General features: G+C 41.9%; 2 protein-coding genes across 3 annotated transcripts in view; both read right to left on the bottom strand.

Annotated features, from left to right (window-relative positions):
- Nucleotides 1–447, bottom strand: part of TANGO6 (transport and golgi organization 6 homolog) — a 177,672-nt gene extending 177,225 nt beyond the window's left edge. The window contains exon 1 of the mRNA XM_061138812.1: nucleotides 342–447. Coding sequence (XP_060994795.1) covers nucleotides 342–438 — 97 coding nt within the window. The 5' untranslated portion in view covers nucleotides 439–447. The remainder of the gene's footprint in view (nucleotides 1–341) is intronic.
- Nucleotides 448–2,653: 2,206 nt separating this feature from the next.
- Nucleotides 2,654–14,508, bottom strand: part of CDH1 (cadherin 1) — a 71,824-nt gene continuing 59,969 nt past the window's right edge. For both annotated transcript variants that reach the window (XM_061138813.1, XM_061138814.1), the window contains 7 exons: nucleotides 14,117–14,361; nucleotides 10,780–10,925; nucleotides 8,344–8,568; nucleotides 7,789–8,019; nucleotides 6,942–7,072; nucleotides 6,108–6,251; nucleotides 2,654–4,570 (listed from right to left, as the gene is read on the bottom strand). In XM_061138813.1, coding sequence (XP_060994796.1) covers nucleotides 4,361–4,570; nucleotides 6,108–6,251; nucleotides 6,942–7,072; nucleotides 7,789–8,019; nucleotides 8,344–8,568; nucleotides 10,780–10,925; nucleotides 14,117–14,361 — 1,332 coding nt within the window. In that variant the 3' untranslated portion in view covers nucleotides 2,654–4,360. The remainder of the gene's footprint in view (nucleotides 4,571–6,107; nucleotides 6,252–6,941; nucleotides 7,073–7,788; nucleotides 8,020–8,343; nucleotides 8,569–10,779; nucleotides 10,926–14,116; nucleotides 14,362–14,508) is intronic.

Below are 14,508 nucleotides of genomic sequence, written 5' to 3'. Positions count from 1 at the left end.
CTGTACAAATGTCCAGTGTCCACATCAGACCCTGCGCTCTCAAGAAGCTGGGACCTCTCTGAGGAAGCTCTGGGAGACTCTGAGGCAGCTCTGGGAGATTCTCTGACGCTGTGGTTGCAGTCCTCGCAGAGCTGCAGTGAGGACGGATGAAAACACGTACCCACGGTGCTTAACACAGTGCCTGGCCCAAGGTAACCGCTCGAGATAGTTAGGCTAGTCTCAATATTCAACGGTTCCCATCCCTCCTTGAAATCTCGGTTTCCTCAAGGGTAAAAATGACGCTGGACAGACCCTGCCCAAAGGCCCCAGGTGCAGCCCGGCGCCGAATTTCGTCCTCTCACCTCCCGGGCTCAGCAGCAGCTTCAACGCCTCCAAAATCTGCTCCAGACCACACTTTTCCAGAACCCTGCTGCAAGCGACCTGACTGATCGCCGCCATGACTGAAGCGCAAAGCTCTACTGGCGACCTGCGCATGCGCCTCAGCGGATCGGCGCCGCTGCCGGGTGGCGTGTGGCTGACGCACTAGGGGCGGGATCGACTTGTCTGGGAACGCCCCCTTTGGGAAAAAATGTCATTCTCTCGCCACCTGTATTTCCCTGAGGTTCGGTTCAGTTCAGTTCAGTTCAGTCGCTCAGTCGTGTCCGACTCTCTGCGACCCCATGAATCGCAGCACGCCAGGCCTCCCTGTCCACCACCAACTCCCGGAGTTTACTCAAACCCATGTTCATCGAGTCGGTGATGCCATCCAGTCATCTCATCCTCTGTCGTCCCCTTCTCCTCCTGCCCCCAATCCCTCCCAGCATCAGGGTCTTTTCCAATGAGTCAACTCTTCGCATGAGGTGGCCAAAGTATTGGAGTTTCAGCTTCAGCATCAGTCCTTCCAATGAACACCCAGGACTGATCTCCTTTAGGATGGACTGGTTGGATCTCCTTGCAGTCCAAGGGACTCTCAAGAGTCTTCTCCAACACCACAGTTCAAGAGCATCAATTTTTCGGCGCTCAGCTTTCTTCACAGTCCAACTCTCACATCCATACATGACCACTGGAAAAACCATAGCCTTGACCAGACGGACCTTTGTTGGCAAAGTAATGTCTCTTTTTAATATGTTATCTAGGTTGGTCATAACTTTCCTTCCAAGGAGTAAGCACCTTTTAATTTCATGTAGGGGAAGTAAAAATAGCGAACACAAGCTGTGAACGTGCACGATTTGAGAAACAAAACGTGATTAACTTCTGTATAAAGGATGAGAAGTAATTTATAAAATAATATGAATTTTATTCAGTATGAAAACATTTTGTCACCGAAAACACTGTAGTGAAGTAATCAGATGCTGCACCTTCTTATAATGAAGTTTGGCATGTAAAATAATATTCAATTGTTTAATTTCTTCACTAGTGATATTTAAAAATAACTACTAAACACACACCAATTGCAAATAGCTGCAAATATTGTTCTTGATGATATGATTTCTTAAATGGACTAAGTACAGCTCCCAATAAAAGCTCTATCTTTGTTCTATTCACAGACATTCCTGGAAAATTCAGTGTTTGTTAAAATTGTGCCACAGCAAAATTGTGTTAATATGTAAAACAGAATGGGTTGGAGATATATCATCAGTAACAGCTTTTCACTTACAGGAATCTTGGTGGGACATTCAAAATTCATGTTGTCTGGAAGGCATGCTACAAATCCAGGACAATGTTTCTGAGGGCAAGACTAGCATGCCTGCCTCTCCTTTAGTTAAAAATCAGTAACCTCGCCTACCATTGTTACAACTGGCTCCAACACCCACTCTGTGAGACTGCTCCCAAGAGGCTGTCCTGCTTCTCTCTGAGATCCCTTGAGTTGATGACTCCTCTTTAGTACTTAGCTGCTGAAAGCCTTGGGAAATGGGATGTGCTCCATATGCAAGACCATGCCACTGGGGGAAGAAATGGTTCATTTAACTCTCTCCTCAGTGAGTCAGGCCCCTTCCTAGTCACTCCCATTTCTCTGGACTCCAGCCCTATGCCATCAGCCATCACCTACTCTCTAAGGTAACAGAGTCATTTTCACGAGGCTATCTTGGGGAGTCAAAGTGATACCGTTCTCAAGTATTTAGCAACGTCTGCCACAGAGGGGATGCTTAATAAATTGCACCTGGATCTTCCTCATCTCTTCCTTAAAGAAAACCTACTAAAACATCTTTAAATTGGAAACCACATTTTTCAAAAAATATTTATTTATTTGGCTGCACCAGGTCTTATTTGTGGCAGGTGGGATCTTCAGTTGCAGCAGGTGGGATCTAGTTTCCTGACCAGGGGTCAAACTCAAGCCTCCTGCATTGGCAGCACAGAGTGTTAGCCACTGGAGCACCAGGGAAGCCCCAGCCTTGCTTCTTTCTATCCCTGCATGCAACCCACAATAGCTTCCCCCTGACAAAGAGATTTTATTGGTTTCACCACATGCCACATCACATGCCACATGGATGGATATCCTTCCACTAAATTGGCCTTAGAAACAGTTTCCCCTTCCCCCTATTCAGTCCCAACAGAATGACACAAACTTCAGAAGCAGACATTTTAATATGAAGCTTCTCTCTCCATGTTTCGAATGAGCTTACCTACCATTTGTCTAACCTGGAATTGTGCGATCAAATAAAAGAAGTTTGACAATGGTGTAACAAAATTCTTTAATAAAATTTATAAAAAAACAAATATTTAAGAATAATTTTTGCAGCTTGAATTGCTTTCCTTTTCCACTCCCACAGAAAATACAAAATTATCTGCACCCACACACATATACACTCAAAACTATAGTGACATTCTCTACGTAGAACTACATTAGAGTTTAAATTGCTGAAAAATCAAGACAGTTCTAAGAAGTGGTTGAGAGATGTTCCTTTTCTTCTAAAAACAGTTGATAGGTAGGGAAGTAATTTAGATAAAATTCTTGTCTATGGTTGTCAAAAGTTTCTTAAAAGATGCATTTCAACTAAAGGAAGATCCAAATTAATGTACTTCCTACCCTCACCTTCCTTTGCTAACACCCTTTCAGCGAGTGTTTTCTTCCTCTGCAAAGGAAAAACAAATTGGATTTAAAAAATATTCTCAAGTTTCATAGCTGGAATTTGGGGCAAATGTGTCCAGACCAGCTAGCATTTTCTATAAATATCAACAAAAGCAGGCTTGGGGATTCTGTGCTTTGGGTGCAAGGATCCTGGCAAGAAACACATGGTGAGATTCCTCTAGTTCAGAATTTCCAGGGGGTGGAGGTAGAGCCACCTCAACTGTCCTCAGCCTCAGTTGGCTCAATGACAATCGCCCCTGCCATCTCCAAGCCCATTTTTCACTTTTGCCCTCTGCTGTGCCCTCTTGCCAGCTTCTGTCTTTGGCTACAGACTTTAGGCACAATTCCAAGTCCTGGAATATATCACTCTTTTGTTTTAGAGAGAAATAAACATTAGAAGTCTAGTAGTGGGACTTCCCTGGTGGTCCAGTGGTTAAGAATCCTCAATTCCCCTGTTAAGGGATGCAGGTCTGATCCCTAGTCAGGGAACTAAGATTCCCCATGTCCTGCAGGGCGGTCAAAAAAAAAAAAAAAAAAAAAAAAGGTTCAGTGGCACCTGAAACTCACTGCCTTTTCTGGCCCAGCCTCCCTATTTAGAACCAAAGTACCTTGTAATGATATTCACATGACCAACATCCTTACTCAGAACAAGTTAACTGAATAGATGCCCATTACAAGTTACGTACTCAGAAGATAAAAATGAAAAACCGTTAAGCCGTTAAGGTCTTAAGAGTACACAATACCCACTCAGTACATGGCCAGCCTAAGACATAATCCTCTTTCCCTAAAAGGGCCCAATAATGTCTGCACCAGAGAAATGTAATAGAATTCAGAAGGAGTAAGAGTGGATCTCAGAACACAGGACATCAGTGCAGTGATAGGAGGAACAAAAACACACAATTTATATATATATATATATATATATATATATACACACACAATAGGGAAATTGACCCCTCCCCTTCCTTTTAAAAATGAGACAAAGCCCTTAAGGAAATCTGCAAGTTCCTAGCAGAATCTTCTGAGGCTGAAACCATTCTTTTGAAGTATTAAAATTTAGGGGTCTTTTGGACATCATCACCATGTCAAGAGCGATAAAAGGAAAAAGATTCAAGGAATAAGTCTAAATCGTTCTAGTACACAGATTAGATCTATAAAGTGGAAATCAGGACTATGCTATCACTGATCAGTCTCTTCTCCAGAAATGTATCCCAAGTGAAGGGAGCTGGCAAACAACCAGGAGTATGATTCCCGCATTTTCCATCACACGAGTGTAGGGACCCATCTCTCTTCCCATCAGTCTTGAGTCCCTTAGTCATCCTCGCCACCTCCATACATGTCCGCCAGCTTCTTGAAGCGATTGCCCCATTCATTCAGGTAGTCATAGTCCTGGTCTTGGTCTGACTCTGAGGAGTTCAGGGAGCTCAGACTAGCAGCTTCAGAACCACTTCCTTCATAATCAAACACCAGCAGAGAGTCATAGGGTGGGGCAGTGGGGTCAGTATCAGCTGCCTTCAGGTTCTAAAGAAGGAAGACAATAGGATCTTTTATTGAGAGGAATTGCACACCTGTCATCTTAAGCAAAATACCTTCTCTTGGTGAATAAAGCAAAATGTACACAACACACAACAATGCAGCCATCCTGCAGAACGCCAGGGCAATGAACGCCAACAAAGTAAACTTAATACCAACGGGAACAGAAGATGGTCATTATGTATTTCTAATGAAAGGAGAAAGTATGTAGCAGAATGTTTAAAGTGGCAAATTATATGTAGGCAGGGGAGATGAGCACCAGCCAATCCAAATGGACAGAGACTAAAAACAGTCACACCAGGATAGTCTTGTGTGCGTGCTAAGTCATGTCACTCTTTGCGACCCACTGGGCTCCTCTGTCCATAGGATTTGCATTCTTTTCTTTATATACATTTTCATAATTTATAATTTATATTTTTAAAATAGCAAACATTTTATTTTTGTAATTAACAAACAGCTACAAGCACAAATAAACATAAATGGAGGAAAAGACCTGATCCAGATGTATCTTAAAGGGATGGTTTAAACTGGCCCTTCCTGTTTTCAGTTTTTCTAAGACCCATTGCTAGAATGGATCTGACTTGGTCATGTCCAACATAGCGGTGCTTTTAGAGTCCCTGGTGATGACAACTTCCCCTCATTTAAGGCCAGTGGACCGTCAGACCAGTCCTGAAAATCATTCCAGTGACCGAGCAAGTAATCAGGTAACATAGTTTAAGGAAACAGATCCCACTGGTTCTTTTTATTATTTTATTATTTTTATTATTATTTATTATTTTCCCTGGTTCTTTGCTTAATCCCACCATTTCTTCCTCATCCTACCTGAAGCTAATTAACTTAAAGGTCCTGACCAATAACCTGTAGGATGAATTTCTTTCTTGCCTAACAGTTTGCTAGAAAGATTTTGGTCCTCTGCTCTGCCCTTCCTATGTCTTGAATGGAAAACAGACCCAAGGCCTGGAAGCGTGGCAGCCATCTTGTGGTCATGAGGCAAGAAGCATGAGAACAAGGATCTACATGCTTAGATCATGCAGCAGAAAGATAGAAAAGGCTGGTGCTCCATACTAGACTACTTTACCTCAGTCTTCTATTTGCACACAGTATCATATTTATTTAAGCTTCTGGTATTTATAGCTGAATGCATTTCTGACATATACAGAAATTTAATATTACATCCCAGTGCAATGCAGGGAAAGAGACCCATTAGTGAAACCAAACTGAATCTACTTTGAATCTCTTTTTCCTTCCTAATTCTATTAAATCCTTTCAAACAATTCTCAGTTTTTCAGCATGGGCTTTGCAAATTCCCAAAGACTAATTTAAAGTGCTATTAGTTCTGAAATTTAGATGAGGCACAAATTAAAAAAAAAAAACGGTGGTAAGAAGGGAGGTAGCTCACGGATCATGCAAGATGAAAACATGGTGAAGGAAAGAACCTAAAGACTTTTCACTTTTGACGCAATTGCTCCTCTCCAAGTTTACAGATGAGCTTGCTGTGCCTTGACTTTTGACTGTGCTTACTTACTTCATCAATAAAGTTTCCAATTTCATCAGGATTGGCGGGGCGGGGTCGGTACTGGGGCACACTCATGAGGGTTGGTGCCACGTCATTGCGAGTCACTTCAGGCCGAGCATCCAGGCCCCTATGTAATTGGCTCAAGTCAAAGTCCTTCAGAGAAAAAGGTAAAAACAGGATAAAGAGTAAAATAGAAACAGTCATAAACACAGGGTCATATATGGTTTACATATTACAGTACTGGATGAGGCCTAACTATCAGCTGTATGATGTCTACAACCATGTACTAATGTAATCTGAAATGGCAGTTTTTTTTTTTCCTGAAATGGTAGTTCTCAACCTATGAGTCTCCAAAACAGTACTGGAAGGAAATATAGCATAAAAGCCTTGTGAGGAACACTTGTGGGAAGAGATGGAGATTGTTTTAAGAACTTTTCAAAGGGTATGATTATTAGATTATTATTCAACAAATATTCACTCCTTTCCCAACATATCCTCTGTGAAAAGAACAGAAATTCAATTCTGTGGGGCTTTATCCTTTGACTTGCTTTGACCAACAGGACATTAAAACATGTGACAGAGGCAAAGGCTTTACGTGTACTTTGCCGGGACAAAGAAGGTAGGAATTACATGGAACTTATCTGAGTGCAAGAACATAAATGTTAACAATGTTTATTAATGATGATGGTTAATGACCACATCTATTTTCTTGGGTAAGGTCTTTCAAAAAAAAATACACAAAGTGACACAGAACTATTTTACTTGTCTGCCTTCTCCTAATCATTGCTTCCTCCAAATAAAGAGATTGCCATTAAGCTTTGTCCCACGGTTTTCAACACCCACCTGGTCTTCTTCTCCACCTCCTTCTTCATCATAGTAATACACATTGTCCCGGGTGTCATCTTCTGGGGGCAGTAAGGGCTCTTTGACCACTCTTCTCCTCCGAACAAGTAGCAGAAGCAGCAGAATAAGGACTGGAGTAGGGAAGAGAGAGATGAGAGTCACAAATCTGCAAGGCTGTAAGCAGCAGCCGGCACAGACCAGATAGACGGCTGTTAGGCAACTTACATGTCTTCACAGCCCTGAGGCTAATATAAGCAGCACAACACAGTAGACAATTACATGTGACCTCAAGTGTGGTCTTTAACTGGACCTTAAACCCATCGGTCATTTCTCGAAATCTGGGGCAAAGTACTCCAGGAGCAGAAACGGTCCAGGTAAAGGCCTTGCAGCAGGAGCAAATTGGTGTGATTAAGGAAAGGCCAGGTCAGCGTGGTTGTAGCAGGGTCATGGGGGGGAGAAAGAAGTTGGGGGGTGGGTGGTCAGCAGAGGGACCTCGTGCAGACCTCTGGAGGGACTATGGCTTTGTTTCTGAGTGAGTTAGAGCCATTGATGGTTTGTGACCAGGGCTGTGTCAGCCTTAAAGTGATCGATACATACATATTATTCTTATTCAGTTATTCGGGTGGGGCACAGACTATAAAATCACATAGCACACAATAAAAAAAAATATCAAAAAATTTAAAAGTTAAAAATAAATGACAGCAAAATAAATTACTTGGCATACTCTTTATCTTAAGATAAGCTTTAAAATATGTTAATTAATTTTCAAAGTTTTCACCTGCTCTTGGGCTATATACAGTTAACATTGTAGAAGTAAAAGGCTGGAGCACTCACTAACAGTACTTACTCAGAAAAGCAAGGATGCCTCCGAGGATTCCCAGGATGGCGGGAACTTGCAATCCTGCTTCGCCATAAACTGTGGCCCTCCTGCAGTTGCTGACGATCCCATCACAGTCACACACGTGCACGTCAAGTGTGGTCACCTGGTCTTTGTTCTGGTTGTCTATGAGCTTGAGATTGATTTTGTGGTCACCCACCTCTAAGGTTTTCTTTGGCTTCAAAATCAGAGATTCACGTTCTGGAGGAAGCAACAAAAATGAGGGGACTGAGAGAGAAAAAGTTCATTCCAGACTAAAATGATTAAGGAACTAGAGACATTCCAAAACCGAGTGAAGATGACAACTATTTGAGCTACAGCTTAATGGGCAGCATGTCACAGACTCAGGTGGGAGAAACACAAAAGGACCTTTGGTTCAATGTCACAAATGTAGAAGGGACCAGGAAACACGCCTTAAAAGGGGTGACAAGTGGATACTGAGAAGGGAAATTCAGAAGGGCGGGGGAGAAGGGAAGCAGAGAGTCAGAGAAAAGTTTCCAAAATAAGAAAGACTCCGGTGCCCACCTTGGTCATTGTACTCAATGGTCCAGTTGACACTCGCCCCGTGTGTCAGTTCTGCTGTGAAGGGGGAGGTGTTCGGGGGGAGATCGGGATCAATGATGTTGATGATGTGAGGCTCGGGATTCCTCTGGCAGAAGTCCATGACCCGGGGTTCTGGTACGGGGCCATTGTCATTCACATCATCGAGGAACAGGAGCAGGGTGCCTGTCCCAGTGGCCGGCGGAGAACCTAGTACAGAGGAAATGACAGAGATCAGGATCACCAACGAATCCCTACTGCCTCCCATCAGACCAAATCCAAATCTTGTCCTGGCTCTTCAGGGCTACAGCACCAAACCCCAAGCTGCCCTCCAGAGCCACCCACCCTGCCGGTCCCCGGCCATCCTCAACTCCTGGATGGGCAGGCCTCTGACTTCCTTATTCCTCACTTTGGTAATAGTTACTCAAGTTATTCCTCACACCAAGGACTCCCGGTCTTCATACATAATTCATCCATTAAATTTATCCTCTCTATGCCAGGGTGGGAGGTGTGTAGGGAAGGGAAGGAATGAGATGAGCTTGGGATTAGCAGAGGCAAACTATTACATAGAGGATGGGTAAATAACGAAGTCCTACAGTATAGCACAGGGAGCTGTATTCAATATCCTGTGACAAATCATAATGGAAAAGAATATGAAAAAGAATATATATGTGTATAACTAAGTCACTCTCTGTACAGAAGAAATTAATACATTATATGTCAATTATACTTCAATGAAACTTAAAAAATATGTATTTTAAATCACTCTAAAAATTCCTCATCACAGGACTTCCCCAGGTGGTCCAGTGGCAAAGAATCTGCGCTCCCGATGCAGGGTTCACAGGTTCAATCCCTGGTCAGGGAACTAGATCCTGCATGCCACAATCAGAAACCAGCATGCCACAAGGAAGATTGAAGTGCCTACATGCAGAAACTAAGACCTGATGCAGCCAAATAAATTAAAGAAAAAAAAAAATCCTCATCGCCCCCTACTCATTCACTTCTTCTGAACTTCTAAGGCTTTAGGGTCATTATCACAGAGTTGAGCCTTTTAAAATCACTGCAAATCAATTTTCAAATAAAATTTGGAGATTTGTACATATTTCTGTTTGTATTTCTTTCACATCCTGACATAGCATTTGGTAATACAAAAGGAAGGTCCTCAAGGAATTATAGGAGAAAAAAGCCCAGAGGAATATATCTCAAATCCATAAATATCTATACCTGGGTGGCTGTAGTAATTTTTTTTTTTAACCTCTTAAAAAAATTGTGAATTAAAGAAATTTACCATTTTAACCATTTTTAAAATGTACAGTTCAACAGTGTTGGTATAATCACATGTTGTGAAACAGCTCTCCATAACTTTATCTCACAAAACTGAATTCTGTACCCACTAAACAATTCCTAATTTCCCCTTCCAGTTCCTGGGAACCACCATTCTACTTTATTTCTATGAATCTGACCACATTAATCTCTCATCTAAGTGGAATCACACAGTATTTGTCATTTTGTGACTCGTTTATTTCACTAAGCACAAAGTCCATTGGGGAGAGAGAGGGAAAGAGACTTAACCAGACGAACTAGCAGTTCTCTTTAACAGTAATTCTGCTTCTGAATATCTATCTGAGGGAAACACTTGCCTCCCAGAGGCATGTACAAGGATGTTTACTATCATTCACAGAAATAATGGAGAACTAGAAACAACCCTGGTGTTTTTTAATGTGTGAATGCTTAAATTATGCTATATCCACATAGGGCTTCCTTGGTAGCTCAGCTGGTAAAGAATCATCCACATAACATTTTACTGAAAAGAGACAGATTTACAGTGTGCCAAGATAGAGCTCTGTGTCTTCAAGGCATATGTTCAAGGGAAAAAATTAAACATGCATATGATAATGGGATTTTTTGTAATAAAAACAAAAATAGGCTATAAACCTGACAGTAGCTTTATAATAAACCATATTTCCATATGTATATAAATGTATTTGAATACAGAGAGTTTGGAAGGAGCCACGTTTCACTAATGGTGATGATAATACAAATAAATGACAGTCCTTACAGAGCACAGAATAGGTTAGCAGGCACTCTCCCAAACACTTCTACGTAAATTTAACCTAGATAGGGCATCATCATTTTGTCAGATAAAAGAAGTAAGGGACATAAAAATTAGGTTCAAGTTCACACAGGTATTAAGCTTTCGTCCTAGGACCTAAGCCCAGGCCGTCTGGCTCCCATGGGGAGTGAGTGGTAAAAAGGAACTTCTACTTGACCTAAATTCTGTGCACTTTGGACAATTATTTTGAGAATGCCTTAAGAATGAAAGAAAAAGAAAGAACTCATGCCTCCAAAAGGACAGGGGCAAGGAGGTAAGCTATTTAGGAGCAGGAGACAGCAAACACTCGATGGTAGGGGCATCCTCACCATTGTCAGTGGCTATAATGAGGGCCGTGTATGTGCTGTTCTTCACATGCTCGACATTCTCTCTGTCCAACTCAGCCCGAGTGGAAATGGCACCTGTGTCCGGATTAATCTCCAGCCAGTTGGCAGCATCCCTCCAAATCCGATACCTGGAAAGACACAAGCTCTGGTTTAGAACAGGAACAGTGAACAGCAGATAGCTGAAGAAGGTGAAGGTTCCTCTTTGTTTGTTATACTTTGCTTCCCTATTTCATTTAAAAAAAAAAATCACATCTATAGAAATTCTACCAGAAAGGTTTGAGGACCATCCAGGTACCCTTCACCCAGATTCACTCATTGTCAGTATTTTGCCGTATACATAAGTGGATGCACATACAGACATAAATCCCTGTTTTGCTAAACCATTTGAGAATAAGTTGCAGACACCATGTTCCTTTACTGATGAATACTTCAGTTTGTTTTCTCCTAATAACAAAGGCATTCTCTTATATAATTTGATTTTCAATTTCAGGAAAACATCACTTCATACATGGTACATATCCAAACTGTCCGCTTCCTCAGAACTGTCCTTCATAGCATCCCCACTCACCCTTGCCCAATTCAGAATCTAATCCAGGATCAGACACGGCATTTAAATGTCAGATTTCTTTCTTTTCTTTTTAAGCACCTTGCGGCCATGTTTTTCGTTTTGTTTTTAATTTATTTACTTGGCTGCTCCAGGTCTTAGTTGTGGCACTTTCGTTGCCGTGCGTGGACTCTCTAGTTGTGGTGTGCAGGCTCGTTAGTTGTGGCATTTGGGCTTAGCCGCTCTGCATGTGCCAAGCAGGATCTTAGTTTCCCAATCTGGAATTGAACCCTGTTTCCTGCATTGCAAGGCTGATTCTTAACCACTGGACCACCAGGGAAGTCCCAGACATCAGATTTCTTTAGTCTTTCTCAGACCAGCCCCCAAATGGTACAGTAGTTCTCAACTGGTCACAAAATGGCACCCAGCATCTCTGCCATGAGCATTTGGAGATCTGTGTGGACACAGTGTGGGGCACTATTGGCATTTAATGGGAGGTGCCAGGGAGGGTAAAGTTCCTTCTGGTATTACACAGTGAAAAATAAATAAATAAAAACGCCAAGAAAATATTGTTAAGCAGCATCTTATTAAGAAAACCAGAATCAGAAGAAACATAAGCACGAGAAACAGATACACTGCCTAGTTACCTATCGGGGTCATGGAAAGGCTCAGAAAGGGAAATAAAGAAATTGAAGGAGGAAAGGGTCCTGGATAATCGTGGACTTATCCTCAGGACCTAAGACGTGCACAGCAATGAACTACATATACAGAGTGGTCTTTATTCCAGGAGTAAGGCTCTCTGCAAACATTATTAAGACTTGGTCCTTGAACTTCCCCCAAAAAGATGCTTTGAACATCTGTTTCGCTACCACAAGCTAAAATACCAACATAGCCTGGAGAACATAGAATCCCAGGCTTTACTAGCAAAACAAAAATCCTACAATATCACAATGTCACTAACACACCTAGCAAAAATAATAATTACTTAATAATGTCTATTCTATGTGCAAGTTTCTCTATTTGCCTCAAGGCTGCTTTTTATAGTTGGATTGCTTGAATCTGTCTTTAAGCATAGTCTACACATTACAGTTGGTTGATTTGTCCCTTAATTAATATCTTTAATCTATGGAAGATTAACACCCTCACCCTTCTGTCATTATTTGTTAAAGAAACTGGGTCCTTGGACATAGAGCTCCCATATTCTGTATTTGACTGACTGCTTCCTTGTGGCATTTAACTTGTTCATTCCCTGCACTGCATCTAAACCAGATCCTAAGTCTTGATTAGATTCTGTTTCAGCCTTTCTTGTCTCTCTCAAATATTTAAGTTGTACATGCTGTTGAATCACACTGAGTGGCACGTCGTATTGGACTGTCCTTGCTTTTTCAGTAGATGTTGAAATCTATCAGGAGGTTTGGATGATCCCAGCTGAGTTCCTCCATTAAAAACTTCTCATTATCCTTAATCCCATTGCTTCTAGCAGCCGTGAGGATCACTACCTGGAACCTTTACCTGGTCCATCCTGTACCGTGCACACTCACAGTTTAAAGGCATTTATGAGTCATTCCAATCAGGGTGCCAGGATAACCTCGCTTCCCAGGATAACCTCAACAGTTGAGGTTGCACTTGTTGTGAGGTTGCACTGAACTCTTCTTGTTCAGTTTATATATAATAAGTTACAAGCAATGATACTAGAACACAAACACCCCTCCCCTAAACATGAATATGCTCAGTTAATCACTACACCTGGCTCTACTCTGGATTTGCATAACTTTTTTCTTAGTAGTTCAGAGCATTCTGACAGTTTCCTCTAAAGTAAATATTAACTGACAGGAATCTCTCTCTGAGAAGACATACTGATCAAGGTCTTTGTTATCCCTGGAAAACATGCCCTTGCTAACAAGACCCAGATGTGCCACGCTTGGATTTGTGCTTATAGTCTTCCCTTTGTGCTTCCACCATTGTCACACTGGAGCACCAAGCATGCAATCAGACCCAGCCCTCAAAAGAAGAAAAAGGTTCTTTTTCATACATGGCCACAAGGGTATTGTCGTAGGTTGATTTGTCTGTGTGTTTTCAGCATCTGTGGCTGTGATTTACATTACAGAGGTATCTTCCAAGTTAGAGGAAAAAAGAAACAGTAAGCTACTTTCAACACAATGTCATGTGTATAACTGAAAACCACATTCCTGTTATACTTTGTGAGAGAAGCACAGTAAATCTACAATGGCTGACTATGGAGGAAATGGAAAAGGTGTGGGAAATGGGGGCAAAAGGCTGGAAAAAAAAAAAAGTCAGGGACTTCTCCTTGGTGGTTCAGTGGTTAAGAATCCGCCTTCCAATGCAAGTGACACAGTTCGATCCCTGGTTGGGGAACTAAGATCCCACAGGCTGTGGCGCAACTAAGTCCATGCACCCCAACTAGAGAAGCCCACACAACGCAGTGAAAGATTCCACATATGACATATACGTATGACTGAGTCCCTTCACTGTTCACCTGAAGCTATCATGACACTGTTAATCGGCTATACCCTAATACAAAATAAAAAGTTCAAAAAAAAAAAAAAGACTCCACATGTGCAACAAAGATCCTGTGCGTTGCAACTAAGACCTGAGGCAGCCAAATAAATATTTAATAAATAAGCAAGCAAGTCAAACAAGATAAAGGTCTTACACAGGCCAACGATGATAAAATGCCATGAACAAAATAGTTTGTACACATACATACGCACACACCCAGTTGCTCCAAGTCCATGGAAAGCCCCTCACACTTACGTGATCTTCTGTTCCATAAATGTGTCTGGCTCCCGGGCGGTATAGGATGTGATCTCCAGGCCCACGCCAAAGTCCTCGGGCACTTCCACTCTCTTTTGAGGAGGTACAAAGATGGGGGCTTCATTCACATCTATCACGTCCACAGTGACGGTGGCCGTGGAAGTGGGGAGAGTGACTTCAAAGGGGGCCACATTTGTCACTGCCACGTACAGGATGTACTGCTGCTTGGCCTCAAAATCCAAGCCCTAAGGAACAGAAAAACCAAGTTTAAAAAAATACATTCTATGTTACAAAAAAAAAAAAAAACACATACACATTCAATCCTTTTTGATAATCAATATATCAGTGGTTCTGAAATCTGGCTGTAGTAAGAATTAACTTGAGGGACTTCC

Source organism: Dama dama, chromosome 4, assembly GCF_033118175.1.
Source record: "Dama dama isolate Ldn47 chromosome 4, ASM3311817v1, whole genome shotgun sequence".
Classification (NCBI taxonomy): Eukaryota; Metazoa; Chordata; class Mammalia; order Artiodactyla; family Cervidae; genus Dama; species Dama dama.
The sequence above is the reverse complement of the archived record's forward strand: the minus strand, read 5'-3'. Positions and strand labels throughout refer to the sequence as shown.